At 62.9% G+C, this 21,982-nt stretch overlaps 3 protein-coding genes across 3 annotated transcripts; 2 read left to right on the forward strand and 1 right to left on the reverse strand.

The window, feature by feature from the left end:
* Positions 1–1,625: 1,625 nt before the first annotated feature.
* Positions 1,626–8,192, forward strand: SAMD4B (sterile alpha motif domain containing 4B). The gene is given in 15 exon segments (XM_030969700.1): positions 1,626–1,965; positions 2,775–3,003; positions 3,005–3,210; positions 3,601–3,879; positions 3,966–4,075; positions 4,424–4,510; positions 4,637–4,856; positions 5,569–5,654; positions 5,732–5,853; positions 6,308–6,421; positions 6,423–6,483; positions 7,046–7,071; positions 7,073–7,155; positions 7,606–7,689; positions 8,060–8,192. Coding segments are annotated over 15 exon segments (1,932 nt in total). The 5' UTR covers positions 1,626–1,769; the 3' UTR covers positions 8,089–8,192.
* A 468-nt stretch (positions 8,193–8,660) lies between these two features.
* PAF1 (PAF1 homolog, Paf1/RNA polymerase II complex component) lies at positions 8,661–18,119 on the reverse strand. The gene is given in 15 exon segments (XM_030969698.1): positions 8,661–9,029; positions 9,032–9,180; positions 9,551–9,638; positions 9,707–9,812; positions 10,234–10,362; positions 10,806–10,922; positions 11,594–11,697; positions 12,162–12,234; positions 12,812–12,912; positions 13,797–13,899; positions 15,169–15,235; positions 16,175–16,296; positions 16,767–16,859; positions 17,702–17,731; positions 17,944–18,119. Coding segments are annotated over 15 exon segments (1,701 nt in total). The 5' UTR covers positions 17,994–18,119.
* Positions 17,949–18,799, forward strand: MED29 (mediator complex subunit 29). The gene is given in 3 exon segments (XM_030969701.1): positions 17,949–18,173; positions 18,175–18,291; positions 18,737–18,799. Coding segments are annotated over 3 exon segments (282 nt in total). The 5' UTR covers positions 17,949–18,071.
* The last annotated feature ends 3,183 nt before the right edge of the window (positions 18,800–21,982 follow it).

The raw sequence follows: 21,982 nt of genomic DNA on the forward strand, positions 1-21,982 counted from the left end.
AGGGATGGACACACGGATATGGCGCTAGACAGACAGACACGGGGATGGACACAGGCAGACGGGGATGGACACAGGGACAGACAGACGGACACGGGGATGCGCTGGAGGGACACTGGGAGATACTGGGGGGCACTGGGGACACTGGGGACACTGCGGGGGTTACTGGGACACACTGGGAGTTACCGGGGGGTTACTGGGAGATACTGGGGGACACTGAGGAGCACTGGGAGTTACTGGGAGTTACTGGGGGGATACTGGGACACACTGGGAGTTACTGGGGGGTTACTGGGGGACACTGAGGAGCACTGGGAGTTACTGGGGGGATGCTGGGACACACTGGGAGTTACTGGGGGTCCCGCTGGCCCCGCCCCCAGCGCGGGCCGCGCGAGGCCGCGGGGGGGGCGTGGCCAAGGCGAGAAGGGCGTGGCCTCCGCGATTGACGGTTGGCGCGGAGGGGGCGTGGCGCGCCCGGCGCGAGGGGCGGTGCGCACAGAGGCCCCGCCCCCACGGCGCGCGCGCCTGCGCCTGCGCCATTGGCTCCCTCCCTGCGGCTCTCCGCCCTCTCATTGGCCCGTCGGCGGCGGCGGCGCCGTGACGCAGCGACGCAGGCGTGCGTGCGGTGCGCGCTGACGTTGCGCGGCGGCGGCGGCGGCGGCGGTGAGTGAGGGGCGGCCGCGACCCCCGGGGGCCGCCGGGCCCGAGCGGGAGCCCCCGCGACCCCCGCGGGCTCCCGGGCCTCCCCGAGCCCCTCCCCGGCCCCCGCCGCAGCGCCCGCGTCCGGCCCCGGCCCCGCCGGGCCTGCGCCCCCGCGCCCGCCGCGCTGAGGGGAGAGCGGGGCGGGCGGGGGGGCCGCGGCCCCGTGAGGGGACACCGGGGGTCCGTGAGGGGCGGCTGCAACGGGGGGATCGCTGTGGGTGGGAGGGGGGTCTGGTCCGTGTGGGAGCGGCCACGGTAACCGTGAGGGGTCTTGGTCGCTTTTGAGGGTCCCGGTGCCCGTGAGGGGTCCCGGTAACCGGGAGGGATCCCGGTGCCCGTGAGGGGTCCCTGTGCCTGTGAGGAATCCCGGTAACCGGGAGGGGTCCCAGTCGCTTTTGGGGGTCCCGGTTTCTTTGGCGGACCCCGTAACCGTGAGGGGTCCCGGTCACCGTCAGGATCCCCGGTTCGCTCTGGGGATGGGCCCTGGTGCCGTTTGGGGGGCCCTGGTTCCTTTCAGGGGCCCTTAGTTCATTTTAGGGGTGCCTGGTGTATTTTGGGGTTATCTAGCACCTCCTGGGGGTCCCCGGTGCCTCTTGGTGGGGGTCGCTGGTTCCTTTTAGGGGTGCTTAGCTCATTTTACGGGTCCCTGGTGCCTTTTGGGGGTCCCTGGTGTGTTTTGGGGGTCCCTGATGTATTTTGGGGTTATCTAGCACCTCCTGGGGGTCCCCGGTGCCTCTTGGGGGGGGTCGCTGATTCCTTTTAGGGGTGCTTAGCTCATTTCAGGGGTCCTTGGTGCCTTTTGGGGGTCCCTAATCCCCCATGGGGAGTGGTCCCTGTTCCCCTGTTCCTGGGGGGTCCCTGTTCCTGGGGGGGGTCTCTCCTGACTCAGGGGTCCCATTTTCGAGCGGCCCCCTCCTCTCTCCCCCCAGGACCGTGCGGACCCTCGCTCCCAGCGCCGGGGGGCCCCTCGGCACCCCCCGCCCTCACCCCCCATGCGCTGCCCGGCCCGGGGGGGCCCCCCCGCCACCTGAGGAGGGGGGGGCAGGCCGGGCGCGTCGCCCCCGCGGGCAGCCATGATGTTCCGGGAGCAGGTGGGCATCGTGGCGGGCTGGTTCCGCGGCTGGAGCGAGTGCGAGCAGACCGTGGCGCTGCTGGCGCTGCTGAAGCGCGTGACGCGCACGCAGGCGCGCTTCCTGCAGCTCTGCCTCGAGCACTCGCTGGCCGACTGCCCCGACATCCACCTGCTCGAGGCCGAGGCCAACAGCGCCGGTGAGGGGCCGGGGACGCTGTCCTGGGGGGTTACAGGGGGGTTACAGGGGGTTCCACTGCCCCGACATCCACCTGCTCGAGGCCGAGGCCAACAGCGCCGGTGAGGGGCTGGGGACGCTGTCCGGGGGCGTTTGGGGGGTCTTGGGGGGGTTTAGGAGGGTGGGACAGGGGGGTTACAGGGGGGTTATGGGGGTCCTGGAGGGGTTACGGGGGTCTCTGGGGGTCCTTGTGTCTCCCCAGGGGTTTCCCAGGTTCTGTCCCCATGTGTCCCCTGTCCCCAGCTGCCATCTCGCGGTGTCCCCAGGAGCCCACTGAGGCTGCCGTGGCCCTGCTCCTGGCCCACCTGTCCCTGCTGCTGTCCCTGGTGTCCCTGTCTGTCCCTGGTGTCCCTGTGTGTCCCTGGTGTCCCTGCTGGTGTCCCTGCTGTCCCTGTGTGTCCCTGTCTGTCCCTGCTGTCCCTGTGTGTCCCTGCTGAGCCTCAGTGTCCCTCTGTCCGTCTGTCCCCAGCTGCCATCTCGCGTGGCCCCAGGAGCCGGCCGAGGCCGCGCTGGTGTCCCTGCTCCTGGCCCACCTGTCCCTGCTGGTGTCCCTGCTGGTGTCCCTGCTGCTGTCCCTGCTGTCCCTGTGTGTCCCTGTCTGTCCCTGGTGTCCCTGTCTGTCCCTGCTGTCCCTGGTGTCCCTGCTGGTGTCCCTGCTGCTGTCCCTGCTGTCCCTGTGTGTCCCTGTCTGTCCCTGGTGTCCCTGTGTGTCCCTGCTGTCCCTGTGTGTCCTTGCTGAGCCTCAGTGTCCCTCTGTCCGTCTGTCCCCAGCTGCCATCTCGCAGTGGCCCCAGGAGCCGGCCGAGGCCGCCGTGGCCCTGCTCCTGGCCCACCTGCCGCTGCTGCAGCCCGGCAACGCCGCGGCCAAGGCCGAGTACATGAAGAGGCTGCAGAAGGTGCTGGCCGACGCCATCGAGAGCAACCGCTGCGTGGAGGAGTCGCGGCAGCTGCTCTCCTACGCCCTGATCCACCCCGCCACCACGGCCGACGACCGCAGCCCGCGCCCTGTGGCTGGGGCACCTGGAGGAGCGCCTGGCGCCGCCGGCCCCCGCCCCAGCGCCGCCCCCGGCCCACGAGTGGCCCCCCGAGCCCCCGAGGCCGGGGGCGGAGGCGGCTGGCCCGAGCAGCAGCAGCAGCAGCAGCAGCATCGGCAGGGACAGGGACGGCGCCGCGGAGAACGGGCACCCCGCCTTCCAGGGGGGAGGAGGTAACGTGGGGGAAAATGGGGGGGAAATTGTGGGGAAAAGGACACCCCACGTTCCAGGGGGGAGGAGGTAACCTGGGGGGGAAAAATGGGGAAAATGGGCAGAGAAACTGGGAGAATGGGGAAAACGTAGGGAAACTAGAGAAAAGGGGGAGAAATGGGAAAAAGGGAGGGAAACGGGAGGAGAAACTGGGAGAATTGGGAAAAATGGGGGAAAAGGGGAGGAAGGAGAAGGGGGGAGTGGTTGAGGAGGGGGGAACATGGCAGGGGAATGGTCCCCCAGCTGGGGAGCGCCCCGGGGCTTTGGGAGGGCTCTGAGGGGGTGGGGAGGAGCCCGAGGGGCTGGGCAGGGGTCGCGGTGCCCCCTCCTCACCGTTCCCCGCTGTCCCCCAGCCCTGCCCTGCCAGCTGCACCCCAGCCCCCTGAAGCGCTCGCTGGCCCTGGTGCCCGGCAGCCCCCAGCCCGGCCCTGGCGGCGACTGGGCCGCTTCTGGGGGGGGTCCCGAGGAGCCCCCCAGCCCTGCGGGACCCCCCCAGCCCCGAGGGGGACCCCCAGCCCCCCAGGGCTTCGGGGAGCACGCGCCCCTGTCCCCCCAGAGCAGCGTGGCCTCGTCGGGCAGCGAGCACACCGAGGAGCGCAACTCCTTCCAGGAGGACGGCAGCGGCATGAAGGGTGGGTGGGGGGCTCCGGGGGGCTGGGGGGCTGGGGGGTCTGGGGGCTGCTGTCACCCCCCCAGCGTGTCCCTGTGCCCTCCCCAGACGTCCCCTCGTGGCTGAAGAGCCTGAGGCTGCACAAGTACGCGGCGCTGTTCGCACAGATGAGCTACGAGGAGATGATGACGCTGACGGAGCATCACCTGGAGTCCCAGGTGAGGGGCTGGGGGCGCTGGGGGGCACTGGGAGGGGCTGGGGGGCACTGGGAGGGGATTGGGGGGCACTGGGAGGGATTGGGGGGGCACTGGGAGGGCCTGGGGGGCAATGGGAGGGGATTGGGGGGGCACTGGGAGGGGATTGGGGGGGCACTGGGAGGGGGCGGGGGGGGGGGCAATGGGAGGGGATTGGGGGGCACTGGGAGGGGATTGGGGGGCACTGGGAGAGATTGGGAGGGGACACTGCAGTCCCAGGTGAGGGGCTGGGGGCACTGGGGGGGACACTGGGGTGTCCCGAGGGCTGTGACCCCCCCCAAGGGAGGTGACCCCCCCTGTCCCTCCCCCCAGAACGTCACCAAGGGCGCCCGGCACAAAATCGCCCTGAGCATCCAAAAACTGCGGGAGAGACAGAGCGTGCTCAGGGCACTGGAGAAGGTACTGGGGAAGCTGGGGGGGGCACCAGGCCGGTCAGGGGGTCCCCGGAGTCCCTGATCTTGCCGGGGGTGTCCCTGCTGTCCCCCCCCATGTCCCTGATGTCCCCCCCCGTGTGTGTCCCCCCAGGACATCCTGGAGGGGGGGAACCTGTGGACGGCGCTGCAGGAGCTCCAGCAGATGCTGGGCACCCCCATCAAGGCCTTCCGGCCCCCCCCGCCCCCGGGACCCCCCGACGGGGCCCCCCCCGAGCCCCCCAACCCCCCCACCCCGGCCGAGGCCGAGCCCCCCGGGGCCGCCGTGCCCGACGGGGACATCCCGGGGCAGTTCACGCGGGTCATGGGCAAAGGTGAGTCTGGGGGCTGCTCCTGGGGGGCTCTGGGCATGGGGAGGGGTCTGGGGGCTGCTCCTGGGGGGCTCTGGGCATGGGGAGGGGTCTGGGGGCTGCTCCTGGGGGGCTCTGGGCATGGGGAGGGGTCTGGGGGGATGATTTGGGGGAGTTTTGGGGGGGGTTGGGGGCGTTTTGGGTTTTTTGTGCCCCCTGACCCCCCCTCAGTGTGCACCCAGCTCCTGGTGTTTTGGGGGTTTTTGGGGGTGGGTTTTGGGGGATTTTGGGTGGATTTTGAGTGGATTTTTGAGGATTTGGGGTGTTTCTCTGACCCCCCCTCAGTGTGCACCCAGCTCCTGGTGTCACAGGATTTTGGGGGTGGATTTTGGGGGATTTTGGGTGGATTTGGGGTGTTTTTGTGACCCCCCCCTCAGTGTGCACTGATCTCCTGGTGGTGTGGGGGTTTTTCGGGGTGGGTTTTGGGGGTTTTGGGTGGATTGTTGAGGATTTGGGGTGTTTTTGTGACCCCCCCCTCAGTGTGCACCCAGCTCCTGGTGTTGTGGGGGTTTTTGGGGGTGGATTTTGGGGGATTTTGGGTGGATTTGGGGTGTGTTTCTGACCCCCCCTCAGTGTGCACCCAGCTCCTGGTGTTGTGGGGGTTTTTGGGGGTGGGTTTTGGGGGATTTTGGGTGGATTTTTGAGGATTTGGGGTGTTTTTGTGACCCCCCCTCAGTGTGCACCCAGCTCCTGGTGTCGCGCCCCGACGAGGAGAACATCACCAGTTACCTCCAGCTGCTCGAGAAGTGCCTGAGCCACGAGGTACCCTGGGGCCGGGGGGGGGGTCCCGGGGGTCTTGGTGACCCCCCCAGGCCCCCCCTGACCCCCGGGCCCCCCAGGCGTTCACGGAGACGCAGAAGAAGCGGCTCCAGTCCTGGAAGCAGCAGGTGCTGAAGCTGCTCCGAGCCTTCCCCAAGAAGGGGCCCCTGGACGGCCCCCCCGGATACCGGCCCCCCAAAAGGTACCGGGGACCCCCCCGTGCTGATGGACCCCCCCCCCAAATGATCAACTTCCCCCCAAATCCCAATTTTTGGGGGTCAAAGGGCGTCTCTCCCCCCCTTTCCCAATTTTTCCTTTCTCTGCAGTTTTGGGGAGGGTGGTTTCCTGTTTGGGTGGGGGCTTTTTGGGGCGGGTTTTGGGGGTCCCAGCCCGCCTGACCCCCCCATTTTGCCCCAGGCTGTTCCCTGGTTTTGGGGTGGGGTTTGGGGGTGTTTTGGGGTTTTTTTGGGGGCGGGTTTTGGGGGTGTTTTGGGGTTTTTTTGGGGGCGGGGTTTGGGGGTGTTTTGGGGTTTTTTTGGGGGCGGGGTTTGGGGGTGTTTTGGGGTTTTTTGGGGGTGTTTTGGGGGGTTTTTTGGGGGTTTTGGGGGTGTTTTGGGGGTCTCAGCCCCCTGACCCCCATTTTGCCCCCATTCCAGCTGGGCCTTTGGCTCCAACTCTCTCCCCATAGCTGGCTCTGTGGGGGGCGGCGGGGGGCCGCCCCTGCGCTGCCCCCGGGCCCTGCCCCCCCCCGCCTGGGGCTGCTGGGACCCCCGGGGGCCCCTGGCCCCAGACCCCCTGGGGCGCCCCCGCCCTGGGCACGCAGGGACGGCAGGTGGGTCTGGGGGGGATTTGGGGGGATTTGGGAAATACGGGGGGAGGGTTTCAGGGAGGAGATGAGGATTTTGGGGGAGGGTTTGGGGGGAGTTTTGGGGGGCAGATACGGATTTTGGGGGAGGGATCTTAGGGGGAGTTGAGGATTTGGGAAGGGGATTTTGGGGGGATTTTGGGGTGAATTTTGGGGAGATTTTGGGGGGTTATTTGGGGGGATTTTTGGGGGGTGGATTTGGGAGGATTTTGGGGTGGATTTGGGAGGATTTTGGGGGGATTTTTGGGGGTTTTGTGAGGATTTTGGGGGGATTTTTGGAGAGGATTTGGGAGGATTTTGGGGAGGATTTTGGGGGCTGTTTGGGGAGGATTTGGGGGAGGATTTTGGGGGGATTTTGGGGTGAATTTTGGGGTTTTTTGGGAGGATTTTGGGGGATTTTGGTGTTTTACCAGGGGGCACAGCCACCTGTCCCCCTTGCTTCTGTTCTGGTTTGGGCTGGGGTCTCCCCCCCCCGAGGACCTTCTGGGGGGCTGGGGTGCCCCCCCGTGACCCCCCGTTTGCCCCCCAGAGCCTGTGGTTCGGGGCCGGGGGCGCGGGGGTCCCCCGGGAGCCGCGGGGCCGTGCAGAGAACGCACTCGCTGCCCGTGCACAGCTCGGCGCTGCTCGCCTTCCCGCAGGGTACGGGCCCACCCGAATGGGGGGGAAGGGGGGACCCCGAATGAAATGGGGGGGCCGAAATGGGGGGACACCCCGAAATGGGGGGGCTGAAATGGGGGGGGACAGCCAGAAATGGGGGGCTGAAATGGGGAGGGGGACACCCCGAAAATGGGGGGCTGAAATGGGGAGGGGGACACCCCGAAATGGGGGGGCTGAAATGGGGGGACACCCCGAAATGGGGGCTGAAATGGGGGGACAGCCAGAAATGGGGGGCTGAAATGGGGGGGGACCCAAAAATGGGGACGGGACATGAAAATGAGGAGAGAGACCCCAAAATGGGGAGGGAGACTCCAAAATGAAGGGGCAGGGGGCGTTTCTGGGAGCTGGGGGATTTTGGGGTGGGGGATTTATTTTTGGGGACCCCTCCTGACCCCCTGACCCTTCTGTTGGCTCCCCCCCCTCCCCCCCCAGAGTGTCCCCCCCCCGGGACTGACCTGGAGATCAACCCCACGCTGGAGTCGCTGTGTCTGAGCATGACGGAGCACGCCCTGGGCGGTACGGGGGACATGGGGGACACTGGGGGACAATGGGGACACTGTGGGGACACTGTGGGGACACTGTGGGGACATCGGGGGGGCAATGGGGACATTGGGGGCAATGGGGGCAATGGGGGGACACTGGGGACACTGTGGGGACACTGTGGGGACATCGGGGGATTGGGGACATTGGGGACATTGGGGTGACAGGGGCATTTGGGGGGATTGGCGACATTGGGGGGACATTTGGGGACACTGAGGGTGACACTGGGACATGGGGGGTACAGGGACATTTGGGGACATGGTGGTGGGGGGTCTGAGGGGGAGGGGCAGGAATTGGGGAGGGGAGGGGCACACAGAGGGACCCCTGACCCCCCACTTTTCCCCAGACGGCACAGACAAAACCTCCACCATCTGATGGCGCCGCCGCCCCCTCCCCAAATGGGGGGGGGCACCTCCCGACCCCCCCCTCCCCTCCCCCCACCGCCCCCAACCCCCCCAAACACCGGAGGGGGAGGGGCAGCCCCCCGCCCCGGGGGCTTTGGGGGTCCCGGGTGAGGGAGGGGCCCCCCCAATGACCTCTGACCTCGCGGGGGGGGAGGGGCCATGACACTACAGGGGGCGCTTTTTTTGGGGAGGGGTCGTGTGGGGGGTCGCGTCTCCTCCGTTTTTAAAAATCCCAGGATTTGGGGGATTTGCGGATTTTATTTTCTCTTTTTTCGTTTTGGGTTTTTTTTTTTTTCCTTTTTTTTTCCTTTTTTTTGTTTTGTTTGTTTTTTGGCTCTTTATTGTTATTATATTATTATTAATTAATTATTTCTGTCCTGGCCCCTCCGAGGGGAGGGGAGGGGGGACACGACCCCCGCCCCAAATTTAGGTACAACACCGCCCCTCCCCCACGCCGGGGTGGGGGCGCCCCGGGCCCCCCCTCGGTACAGCCCCTCCCCCCCCCTTTGTAGCGCCGCGGCCCCGAAATAGAGACAAAAATCGTTATTTTAGATACATTTTATTATGAATCCTTTTGTTATGATATGGCTGGTAACCATTGACCTTATTAAACACAAAAACCGCCCCGAGCCGCTGCTTTTTTGCCCCAAAACGGGGCCTGGGGGGTCGGGGGGTCACCCCCTCCTCACTCGCTGGAGGACTCGGAGCCTCGCTGCCGCTTTCCTCCTCCTCCTCCTCCTCTTCCTCCTCCTCCCTCCTCGCTCGCTGACCTGGGGGCTGCGGGCGCCCCCCCCCGCCTCGCTGCCTTCCTCCTCCTCTTCCTCCTCTTCCTCCTCCTCCTCCCTCCTCCTCGTCGTTGTCGCTGCCGAAAATCTCCTCCTGGTCCCGCGCGGCCCGGGCGGCGTCGCTGCCCCCCCGGCGCCCCGCGCGCCTTCGGCCTCCTCCTCCTCCTCCTCCTCCTCATCCTCGCTGCGGGCGGAGCCGCCCCGCGCTCGAGCCGAGCCGGAGCCTTCGGCCTCGTCCTCCTCCTCCTCGCTCTCGCTGCCCTTGTCCCGCTCCTCGTCTGCCGGGGGCAGGGGGTCCTCAGTGGGCTGAGCCCCCCAAACCAGGGGGAATTGGGGCTGGGGGAGTCGGGGAGGGAATGGGGGAATTGGGTGGGAAACGGGGGAATTTGGGAAGGGGGATTGGGGTTTGGGGAGGGGGGTTGGGGATTTGGGGAGGGGGAATTGGGGCTTTGGGGGAGGGGGAATTGGGGATTTGGGGAGGGGGTTTGCCTGGGGAAATGGGGGAATTTGGGGAGGGGGAATTGGGTGGGAAATGGGGGAATTTGGGGGAGGGGGAATTGGGGATTTGGGGAGGGAATTTGGCTGGGAAATGGGGGAATTTGGGGAGGGGGATTTTGGGTAGAAAAGGGGGGGATTTGGGGCCCGAACCCGATCCTGGCGTTTCCTTCTCGGCCTCCATCTCCTCCTCCTCCTCCTCCTCGGGCTCGTGGTTCTCCAGCTGCGCCCGCCGGGCCTCCTGCGGGGGGGGGGGGCTCAGGGGGTCCCGGGGGCGCCGGGACCCCTCCCCAAATTCCCGACGCGCACCTGTGCCTCGAGCTCCTTCTCGTTCATGTCGCGGTGCTTCACCACGAGCACGGCGTTGGTGCCCGACTGCACCCCGGCGCGCGCCCGGCGCTTGCTCAGCCGCACCCTGGGGCGCAGCGCGGTCAGGGGGCGCCCCCGCACCCCGGGGACCCCCGGAACGTCCCCACAGCCCCTGCACAGCCCCAATAGCCCCCCAACCCCTCAGGGACCCCCAACCCCTCAGGGACCCCCCAGACCCCTCTGAACCCCCAACAGTGCCCCAGTAATGACCTGGACAGTTCCCCAGTCCCTCCCAGTATAACCCAGTTCCCTCCCAGTCCCCCAATCCCCCCAATCCCTCCCAGTCCCCCCAGTCCCCTCCCAGTCCCTCCCAGTCCCCCCAATCCCCCCACTCCCCCAATCCCCTCCCAGTCCCACCCAATCCCCTCCCAGTCCCTCCCAGTATAACCCAGTCCCTCCCAGTCCCCCCAATCCCCCCAGTCCCCTCCCAATCCCCCCCAGTCCCCTCCCAGTCCCCCCAGTCCCACCGAGTCTCCAGCTCGTTGTAGTAGACGCCGTCGCCCTCGCGGAAGATGAAGAAATAATTCTCCTCGTAGCCCTTGCTGGCCTTGTTCTTCACGTTCCAGTTGTACTCCCGGGCGATCTTGTAGTCATACCTGGGGCGGGGGAGCACGGGGGCGGTCGGGGAGGGGCCCTGGGACCCCCAAAAAAAAATCCCAAAAATCCCCAAAATCCCGGGGTTCTGCCCCAAAACCTCCCCGAGCTTTGGGTTCGTTCTTTGCAGGGATTTGGGACCCCAGAACTGACCCCAGAGCCCCCTGGAGGACCCCCAAACCACAACCCCCAAAACCCCATTTTCCCCAAACCCCAATTCCCCCCAAATCCCAAAGAATCCCCCCAAACCCCAATTCCTCCCCAATTTCCCCCGGGATTCTCTGCACATTTTTAATTTCCCAGGAGTCCCCAGAACCCCAATGGAGCCTCAAACCCACCCCCCCAATTTTTTTTATGGTTCCCTTTAAGTTCTGGGGACCCCCCCAGGCCCCTGGGGACCCCTCCCCGGTTTTGGGGACCCCTCCCCAGTTTTGGGGTGCCCTACACGTCCTCGGGGGCGTAGTCCACGTCGTCCTCCTGGTCCCGCTTACGCTTCCTCAGCGTCTCCTCCACGGGCAGGAAATAGGCCACGAACTGGTTCCCTTCCTCGTCCATCATCCCCCTGCACGGGGGGGAAAAAACACCCCAAAATCAGCTCAAAATTACCCAAAAATCAGCTTCAAAATCAGCTCAAAATTACCCAAAAATCAGCTCAAAATCAGCTCAACATTACCAAAAAATCAGCTCAAAATTACCCCCCAAAACACCCCAAAATCATCCACAAAAACAGCCCAGAACCAGCCCAGAATCATCCACAAAATCACACCCAAGCCACGAACTGGTTCCCCTCCTGCACAGGTGGGAAAAAACCACCCCAAAATCAGCGCAAAACCAACCCAAAAACACACCCCAAAACACCACCAAAATCAGCACAGAATCGGCACAAAACCACCCCAAAATCAGCACAAAACCAGCCCAGAACGAGCACAAAATCACCCCCAAAATCACCCCAAAATCACCCCCAAAATCAGCCCAAAATCACCCCCAAAATCAGCCCAAACACCATCTCAAAATCAGCCCCAAATCACCCTAAAATCACCTCCAAACCCAGCCCAGAATCCCCTTCAGAACTACCCCAAAATGCCCCAAATCAGGGCCCTCGGGGGGGATTTTGGGGGTGAATTTGGGGAGAATTTGGGTGATTTTGGGACCTGATCGTGGCCTGAGACATCGTCTCCAGATGTTGGCAATGTTTTTGGGGTGAATTTGGGCGTTTTTGGGGCATTTTGGGACCTGATCATGGCCTGGGACATCATCTCCAGCGCCGCCGCCCCCGAGGTGTCCTTGGGGGCCGGGTCCGAGTCGAAAATCACTTGGGCACAGGGGTTGATCCACATCTGGGGGGAAAAACGGGGAAAATGGGAAAAAAAACCAGGAAAAATGGGGAAAAAAGAGAGAAAATGAAGGAAAATGGGGAAAAAATGGGGAGAAAAGAAAAAGTGGGGAAAAGAAAGAAAGAAATGGAGAAAAACAGGGAAAAACGGGGGAAAGACACAAAAAATGGGGGTGTGAGAGGGGAATAGGAGAAAGGGGGAAAAATAGGGGAGAGAAGAAAAAATTGGGGGTAGGAAATGGGGACTTGGGGAGGGCAGGAATGGGAGTTTGGGGGGGAAATTGGATTTTAGGGGGGAAAACTGGATTTTAGGGGGGAAACTGGATTTTGGTGGGGAAAACTGGATTTTGGTGGGGAAAATTGATTTTGGTAGGGGAAAACTGGATTTTAGAGGGGGAGAACTGGATTTTGGGGGGGAATTTGGAATGCAGAGATCTGGAGCAGGGGCTGGGGGCGCCCCAGACGCACCTTGAAGTCGGGGAACACGGGCATCACCTCCAGCGGGGTCACCCGGGGTTTGCTGTAGTGCTGAGTGATCTGCCCGGGGAGAGGCCCGGGCTGAGCCCCAAACCACAGCCCAGGGAACCCCAAAACCCTCCCCAAAAAACCCCAAAACCCTCCCCAAAAAACCCCAAAACCCTCCCCAAAAAACCCCAAAAACCCTCCCCAAAAAACCCCAAAACCCTCCCCAAAAAACCCCAAAACCCTCCCCCAAAAAACCCCAAAACCTTCCTCAAAGCCACCGCAAAACCCTCCCCAAACTCACCCCCAGAAAAAACCCCAAAATTCTCCCCAAAACCACCTGATAAAAGCTCCCAAACCACTCCCCAAAAACCCCTAAAATCACCCCCCAAAACCACCCCCAAAAAACCCCAAAACCCTCCCCAAAATCACCCCCCCAGAACCGTCTGAATCCCTCCCCAAAAAACCCCCCAAAATCACCCCCAAAATCTCCCAAAACCCACCTGAAAAACTCCAAACCCCTCTCCCAAATCAGCCCCAAACCTCCCAACTCAGCCCCCAAACCCACCCTAAGCCCCCTCCCAAAGCCCCAAACCTCCCCAAAATCCCCAAATCCCCCCAAAATGCCCCCAAAATCCCCAAAATCCCCCCCACCGTTTCTGGGCGCCCTCGAAGTTTTTCCGATGGCGGCCATTTGGCTGTCCCTGTCCTTGTAGATCTCCTCCTCTGTGAACTGCTGCTTCACCGACACCCCGATCCTGCCAGGGCGCCCCAGATCACCCCAAAATCACCCCAAAATCACCCCAAAATATCCCCAAAAACTTCCCCCGAATATCCCCAAAGTATCCCCAAAATATCCCCAAAATCACCCCAAAAACATCCCCAAAGTATCCCCAAAAACTTCGCCAAAATCACCCCAAAAACATCCCCAAAAATCATCCCTGAATATCCCCAAAAACATCCCCAAAATCACCCCAAAATATCCTCCAAGTCACCCTCAAAATCACCCCAAAACCACCTCCAAAATGAGCCAAAAATCGCCCCAAAACCACTCCCAAACCACCCCCAAAATCATCTCCAAAACCACCCCAAAGCACAGCCCGGCATTACCCCAAAATCACTCCCAAAATTGCCCCAGGATCACCCCAAAAACACCCCAAAACACATCCCAAATCACCCCAAAATCACCCCAAAACCACATCCCAAATCACCCCAAAATCACCCCAAAATCACCCCAAAAACATCCCCAAAATCACCCCCAAAATCACCCCAAAAATCACCCCAAAAACATCCCCAAAATCACCCCCAAAATCACCCCAAAACATCTCCATAATCACCCCTAGAATCACCCCAAAATCACCCCAAAAACCCCAAAATCCCCCCAAAACTCCCCCAAAACCCCAAAACTCCCTGAAAAGCCACTAAACTTGCCCCGAAACCCCGGAGACCCCCCAAAACTCCCCCCAAAACTCCCCAAAAACTCCCCAAAACTCCCCCCAAAACTCCCCACAAACTCCCCCAAAACTCCCCCAAAACCCCCCAAAACTCCCCCAAAACTCCCCCAAAACTCCCCCAAAACTGCCCCCAAACCTCCCCCGCCCGAGAGCCCCCGCCGGTGCCCCGGAATCCCCCCGCACTCACCTTGACCTCGGGCTTCTCGTTGCTGACGCCGTAGCGGTTGAACTCGGTGCTGATGTACTCGGTCTTGCGCATCCAGGGCACCACCTTGGCGTGCTGCTGCGACCTGCGGCGCCAGAGCGGCCCCACAGCGGCCCCAATTGGCCCAAAATCGGCCCAAAATCGGCCCAAAATTGACCCAAAATTGACCCAAAATCGGCCCAAAATTGGCCCAAAATCAGCCCAAAATTGACCCAAAATTGACCCAAAATTGGCCCAAAATCGGCCCAAAATTGGCCCAAAATCAGCCCAAAATCGGCCCAAAATCGGCCCAAAATTGACCCAAAATCGGCCCAAAATTGGCCCAAAATTAGCATGGAAGTGCCCCAAAATCACCACCAAAACCAGCCCAAAATCGTCCCCAAATTAACCCAAAATCGCCCAAAATTGACCCAAAATCAGCCCCAAATTGGCCGAAAATTAACCCAAAATTAACCCAAAATCAGCCCAAAATCGACCCAAAATTGGCCCAAAATCGGCCCAAAATTGACCCAAAATTGACTCAAAATTGGCCCAAAATCGGCCCAAAATTGGCCCAAAATCGGCCCAAAATTGACCCAAAATCAGCCCCAAATCGGCCGAAAATTAACCCAAAATTAACCCAAAATCGGCCCAAAATTAGCACAGAAGTGCCCCAAAAATCACCACCAAAAACAGCCCAAAATCGGCCCCAAATTAACACAAAATCGGCCCAAAATTAACCCAAAATCGGCCCAAAATCGGCCCAAAATTAGCATGGAACTGCTCCAAAAATCACCCCCAAATCAGCCCAAAACCACCCAAAAACCCCAAAATCGGCCCAAATTAACCCAAAATTGGCCCAAAATTAGCACGGAACTGCTCCAAAAATCACCCCCCAAATCAGCCCAAAACCAGCCCAAAATCACACCAAAATCGACCCCAAATCAGCCCAGAATCAACCCAGAATCAGGCCAAAATTAGCACAAAACTGCCCCAAAAATCACCCCCAAAACCACCCCAAAGGCACCTCCAAAACCACCCCAAAACCATTTGGGGTTTGGGGCAGGTTTGGGGTGTTCGAGGTTCCCATTTGGGGTTTGGGGTTTGGGGCAGGTTTGGGGTGTCTGGGGTGCCCATTTGGGGTTTGGGGTGCCCATTTGGGGTTTGGGGTTCCCATTTGGGGTTTGGGGTTTGGGGTGCCGTTTAGGGTTTGGGGTGCCCATTTGGGGTTTGGGGTGCCCGTTTGGGGTTCAGGGTCCCCATTTGGGGTTCGGGGTCCCCATTTGGGGTTTGGGGGGTTTGGGGTGTTGGGTGCCATTTGGGGTTGTGCGGGGTCATTTGGGGTTTGGGGTGCCCGTTTGGGGTTCGGGGTCACCTCTTGGAGCTGGTGGGTGCCTGGATCTCCTCCTCCAGCAGCTTCTCATCCGCGGGGTCCAGCAGCACTGGGGAAACGGGGAAAAACCCCAAAATCGGGTCAGACCGAGGGGTTTGGGGGTCAGACTGTGGGAAATGGGGGAAAAAAACCCCAAAATTGGGGTCAGACTGTGGGGTTTGGGGTCAGACTGTGGGGTTTGGGGTCAGCACTGGGGAAATGGGGAAAAAACCCAAAATCGGGTCAGACCGAGGGGTTTGGGATCAGACCTGGAGGTTTTTTGGGATGATTTTGGGCAGTTTTGGGGCAGTTTTGGGGGCAGTTTTTGGGGCAGTTTTGGGGCAGTTTTGGGGGCGATTTTGGGGCAGTTTTGGGGCAGTTTTGGGGGCAGTTTTTGGGGTAGTTTTTGGGCAGTTTTGGGGCAGTTTTGGGGCAGTTTTGGGGGCAGATTTTGGGCAGTTTTGGGGCAGTTTTTGGGCAGTTTTGGGGCAGTTTTGGGGTGATTTTGGGCAGTTTTGGGGCAGTTTTGGGGCAGTTTTGGGGCAGATTTTGGGCAGTTTTTGGGGCAGTTTTGGGGTGATTTAGGGCAGTTTTGGGGCAGTTTTTGGGTGATTTCAGGGGCAGTTTTTGGGGCCCCCCCCGGGTATCCGCGTCGGCGGGGTTGTGAAGTTTTTGGGGGCGTTCGGGGCAGTTTTGGGGCAGTTTTTGGGGCAGTTTTGGGGGCAGTTTTTGGGGCAGTTTTTTTGGGGCAGTTTTTGGGTGTTTTCGGGGGCAGTTTTTGGGGCAGTTTTGGGGCCGTTTTGCGGGCAGTTTTTGGGGCATGTTTTTGGGCAGTTTTTGGGCAGTTTTTGGGTGATTTTAGGGGCAGTTTTGGGGCAGTTTTTGGGTGATTTCAGGGGCAGTTTTTGGGGCAGTTTTTGGGGCAGTTTTTGGGCAGTTTTGGGGTGATTTTTGGGCAGTTTTGGGGCAGTTTTTGGGTGATTTCAGGGGCAGTTTTTGGGGCCCTTACCCCCCGGGTCTATCCGGTACGTGTCGGGGTTGATGAGGTCGATGGTGACCCCCAGGTCGGGCTCGGTCAGCAGGTCGTGCTTGTGCTGCTTCTCCAGGGACGTGGCCTTGTACTGCACGAACCTGGGGCCCCAAAATCGCCCCAAAACCCCAAATCACAAAACAGCCCCAAATCAGCCCCAAAACAGCCCCAAAATCAGCCCCAAAACCCACTGAAATCAGCCCCAAAACAGCCCCAAAACCGGCCCCAAAACAGCCCCAAAACAGCCCCAAAATCAGCCCCAAAACCCACTGAAATCAGCCCCAAAATCAGCCCCAAAACCCACTGAAATCAGCCCCAAAACAGCCCCAAAATCAGCCCCAAATCCCACCGGGATCAGCCCCAAAACCGGCCCCAAATCCCCGTGAAATCAACCCCAAATCCCACCATGACCGGCCCCCAAACCCAGCACCAAATCAGCCCCAATATCGGCCCCAAATCCACTGAAATCAACCCCAAAATCAGCCCCGAAACCCCCCAGGACCCCCCAGGACCCCCAGACCCCCAGCCGCCCCGAGACCCCCCAGATTTCCTCTCCAGGCGCCCCCGGTACCGGCTCTGGTCGAAGGGGTACGTGATGAACTTGGGGTCGAACGGGATGTCGGGGAGGCTGTTGCAGAACTTGACCCGGCAAACGACCCCGGACCTGGGGGGGGGCGCGGGGGGCTCAGGGGGTCCCGAGGGGCCCCGGGGGGCCAAACCGGCCTGAATTGACCCCAAACCGGCGTTCCCCCAACCGGCCCAATTCACCCCAAACCGGCCCCAATTCACCCCAAACCGGCCCGAATTGACCCCAAACCGGCCGAATTCACCCCAAACCGGCCCCAATTCACCCCAAACCGGCCCCAATTCACCCCAAACCGGCCCCAATTCACCCCAAACCGGCCCCAATTCACCCCAAACCGGCCCCAATTCACCCCAAACCGGCCCCAATTCCCCAAACCGCCGAACTCACCCCAAACCGCCCCAATTCACCCCAAACACCCCAAACCGCCCCAATTCACCCCAAACCGCCCCAATTCACCCCCAACCGGCCGAACTCACCCCAAACCGGCCCCAATTCACCCCAAACCGGCCGAATTCACCCCAAACCGGCCCCAATTCACCCCAAACCGGCCGAACTCACCCCAAACCGGCCGAATTCACCCCAAACCGGCTGAATTCACCCCAAACCGGCCCCAATTCACCTCAAACCGGCCGAACTCACCCCAAACCGGCCCGAATTGACCCCCAAACCGGCCCGAATTGACCCCAAACCGGCCCCAATTCACCCCAAACCGCCCCAACCCCAAACCCCAATTCACCCCAAACCGGCCCCAATTCACCCCAAACCGGCCGAATTGACCCCAAACCGGCCCCAATTGACCCCAAACCGGCCGAATTCACCCCAAACCGGCCCCAATTCACCCCAAACCGGCCCGAATTCACCCCAAACCGGCCCCAATTCACCCCAAACCCGGCCGGGACCCCTCCCCGCCCCCCGCTCACCTCTCGGGGAGGGTCCGGTGCGAGCTCGGCCTGCGGGGAGGGGGGGGCGCGTCATGACGTCACGGGGGATCCCCGAACGCCTCCGTGACGTCACGGGGCGCCCCGTTATTTACCCCGCACGCCGCGCGGTGACGTCACGGGGGAACTCCCCCCCCGCCCCCAACCCCGCCGCCACCGAGGGCGGCCCCCCCGCTGTGCGTGACGCGATGTGACGTCACGGCGGTGACGTCACGCGCCGTTACCGGTGGCCCGGCTCATCGCGCTGCGCCTGCGTCTGGATGGTGGGCGCCATCTTGGGCCGCTACTTCCGGTCCTGCGCGGCGCCTCCCGCTGGCGTCACTTCCGCCGCGCGCCGGAAGCGGCGGAGAACATGGCGGCGCCTCCGCCGCCTCCGGCCGGGCCGGGCCCGGGGCCTCCCTCAGCGCCCGCGGGGCCCGGAGCGGCGGCGGGGCCCGGGGCGGGGCCGGGGCCGCCCCGGGGCCGCGCAGGGCCCCGCGCTGCCCGCGCAGGCCGCGACCGCGCAGGCGCAGGACTTCGATCCCGTGCAGCGCTTCCGGCTGCTGCTGCCGCAGCTGAAGGAGAGCCTGCAGGTGGGCGGGGCCTGCCGCACGGGGCGGGGCTTGCCGTAGGGAATGGGCGGGGTTTACCGCGGGAATGGGCGGGGGTTTCCGCCGGGAATGGGCGGGGTTCGCCGCGGGAATGGGCGGGGTTCGCCGCGGGAATGGGCGGGGTTTTGCCGCCGGGAATGGGCGGGTTCGCGGGGAGGGCGGCGCCGCCGGGAGTGGGCGGTGTTTCCCGCCGGAACGGGGCGTGGTTTTCCCGCAGGGGGCGTGTCTCTCGTGGGGCGTGCCCCGGGATTTTGGGGGTCCCCGGAGCAGGACCCGGCGGCTCCAGGGGCGTCCCTGTCCCCCTCCCCACCATTGACCCTCCCGGTCATTTCCCACCGGGGCTGGGGGCGCTGGGGGGACCCCGGCTCCACCCCCTGACCCCCCCGTGACCCCCTGTGACCCCGGCGTGACCCCCCCCGGCCCGCAGACGCTGATGAAGGTGGCGGCTCAGAACCTGGTGCAGAACTCCAGCATCGACAACGGGCAGTGAGTGACCCCCCCAGTAAACCCCGGTATCCCCCAGTACCCCCCGTGCCCCCAGTGCCCCCCAGTGCCCCCCCAGTGCCCCCAGTGCCCCCAGTGCCCCCCCCAGTGCCCCCCCCCAGTGCCCCCCAGTGCCCCCGCCCCCCAGTGCCCCCCAGTGCCCCCATTGCCCCCCAGTGCCCCCCCAGTGCCCCCAGTGCCCCCCCAGTGCCCCCCAGTGCCCCCCCCCCCCAGTGCCCCCCCCCCAGTGCCCCCAGTGCCCCCAGTGCCCCCAGTGCCCCCCAGTGCCCCCCCAGTCCCCCCAGTGCCCCCCAGAGGCCCCAGTGCCCCCCCAGTGCCCCCCAATGCCCCCCCAGTGCCCCCAGTGCCCCCAGTGCCCCAAGTGCCCCGGGCCCCCAGTGCCCCCAGTGCTCCCCGTGCCGTGCCCCCAGTGCCCCCAGCTGGAGTGCCCCCCCATGCCCCCCAGTGCCCCCCAGTGCCCAGGACCCCAAAACCAGCCCCCAAAACCCCCCAAACCCCCCACCCAAAATACCCCCAAGCCCCCCGTGGCTGACCAGCTGAAGAGCTGTGGGCCTCACTTGGTGAGAAACCCCAAAACCTCCTCGAAAACAAAACCCCAAAAAAAACCCAAAATACCCCAAACCCCCTGTGTGACCAGCTGGAGCTGTGCTTGGTGAGAAACCCTAAAAACAGCCCCAAAATCACCCCAAAAGCCCCGATTTCACCCCATTTCTGTCTCTGTTTTCAGTGCCTGGCCCACGAGTGCCTGGCGCAGAGCTTGGACAGCGCCAAGCGCGCCCCAAACCCCCTGTAACCCCATAAACAGCCCCAAACCCCCAGATCCACCCCAAAACCCCATAAACACCCCAAAATCCCCCGATTTCACCCCATTTCTGTTTCTCTTTCCCAGCGCCTGGCCCACAGCACGCCCTGGCCCCAAATCCCCCCAAATCCACCCCAAACCCTGTCTAGCCCCCATAAACAGCCCCAAATCCACCCCAAACACCCCAAAACCTCCCATAAACACCCTCTAGCCCCCATAAACACCCCAAAATCCCCGATTTCACCCCATTTCTGTTTCTCTTTCCCAGCGCCTGGCCCACGAGTGCCTGGCGCAGAGCTTCGACAGCGCCAAGCACGCCCAAACCGCTGTAACCCCATAAACAGCCCCAAATGCCCCAAACCCCCATAAACCCCCATGAACACCCCAAAACCAATTCTACCCCAATCTGTCTCTTCCAGCGCGGGTGCCTGGCGCAGGCCTCGGCGCCAAGCGCGCCCAAGGCGGCAGGGCGGGGGGCTGCGCTGGGGCGCCGGGGCGCCGAGCCTGCCCTACACGCAGTACCTGCCCCTGATCAAGGCGCAGATCGCCCGGCCAAGGACATCGCACAACGCTGCTCGAGGGCACCAACCTGATTTGGGGTCCCGGGGCGCCCTGATGGGGTTTTGGGGGTCCTGGGGGTCTTGGTTGGTTTTGGGGGCCCTGATGGAGTTTGGGGGCCGTTGGTTTTTTGGGGGGATCTGATGGATTTTGGGGGCCCTGGTGGGTTTGATTTGGGCCATGGGGTCCTATTGGATTGGGGGGTCCTGGGGGGTCCTGGGGGTGTTTTGGGGTCTCTGACAGGCAGGCTGCCCCGCCGGGGCCCTGATGGGTTTGGGGAGGTCTGGGGGGTCCTGGGGGGCCCTGATGGGGTTTTTGGGGGGTCCTGGGGGGTCGTTCTTGTTTCCTTTTTTGTGTGGTTTTTGGGGGTCTTGATTGGATTTGGGGGACCCTGATGGAGTTTGGGGGGTGTTTGGATTTTTGGGGGGGGCCCTGATGGGATTTAAGGGGGTCCTGATTGGATTTGGGGGGTCCTGGGGGGCCCTGATGGTTTTTGGGGTCCTTATTTTGGGGGTCTTGATTGATCTTGATGGGATTTTTGGGGGTCCTGATTGGGTTTTCAAGTCCTGATCAGTTTTGAGGGTGGGGTCCTGATGGGGTTTGGGGGGTCCTGATGGGGTTTGGGGGTCCTGGGGGTTTGGGGGTTCTGGTGGGGTTTGGGACCCTGACGGGATTTTGGGGGGTCCTGGTGTTTTGGGGGTCTTGATTGGATTTGGGGGGTCTTGATGGAGTTTGGGGGCCCTGATTGGGGTTTTCGGGTCCTGATACGTTTTGAGGGGCGCTGATAGATTTAAGGGGGTCCTGATGGGATTTTGGGGGTCTGAGTCCTGATGGGGTTTTGGGGACCCTGGGGTTTGGGGGGTCCTGATGGGGTTTTGGGGGCTGAGACCCCTGGGACACCCCCAGAGCGGTGCTGGGGGTGGGAGAGGGGGAACTGAGGCAGAGGCTGGGCTGGTTTCGGGTGATTTTGGGGGGCTTTGGGTGATTTTAGGTGATTTTGGGGTGGTTTGGGGGAGTTTTGGGGGTTTGAGGAGTTTTGGTGTAAACTGTTGGATTTTTGGTAAATAAACCCGCGTTTTGTGACACTCTTCGGCTTTTTGTGTGCGTGACGTCACGGAAGGGGAGCGTGGGAAAGGGCCTGGGACAGGCGGGGCTTCACCGTGACGTCACGGCCCGCGTGGGTGACGTCACGCCTCAAAAAAAAGTCGGAAAAAACCCCGCGCGTTTTGGGCCTCTCGCGCCGCCGTCGGAGGCCACCGAGTCTCGCGAGAGGAAGGGCGGGAAGTCTCGCGAGAGCGGGGCCCGGGAGCGACGCGGAGCGGCCGCGGGTCGGGCCCGGCACCGGAACCGGGAATCGCGACAGGGCCCGGGAATCGCGACAGGGGCGGCACCAGGAGCGGCTCAGGCGCCGGCGGAGCCAGGCCCGCAGCGGAAGGCAGCGGGTGAGGGAGGGAGGCGGCGGCGGGAGCGCTCGGGGCGGCAGCGGAGCCCTCAGGGAGCGCTCAGAGCCCTCAGAGCAGCGTCTGAGCTCCCTCAGGGCACCCCCAGACCCCTCAGGACCCCCCCGATCCCTCAGAACCCCCCTCAGAGCACCCCCACAACCTTGGGGACGCTCCTTGACCCCTCAGAACCCCCCAGGACCCCTCAGGACCCCCTCAGGACCCCACTCATGCACTCCTTGACCCCTCAGAACCCACCCCAAGACCCTTCAGGACCCCCCTCAGATCCCCCCTCACAGCCCTGAGAACGCTCCTTGAGCCCCCAGACCCCTCAGAGCACCCCCAGGACCCCTCCTCACGCACTCCGTGA

The sequence above is a fragment of the Camarhynchus parvulus genome, unplaced genomic scaffold (genome assembly GCF_901933205.1).
Source record: "Camarhynchus parvulus unplaced genomic scaffold, STF_HiC, whole genome shotgun sequence".
Classification (NCBI taxonomy): domain Eukaryota; kingdom Metazoa; phylum Chordata; class Aves; order Passeriformes; family Thraupidae; genus Camarhynchus; species Camarhynchus parvulus.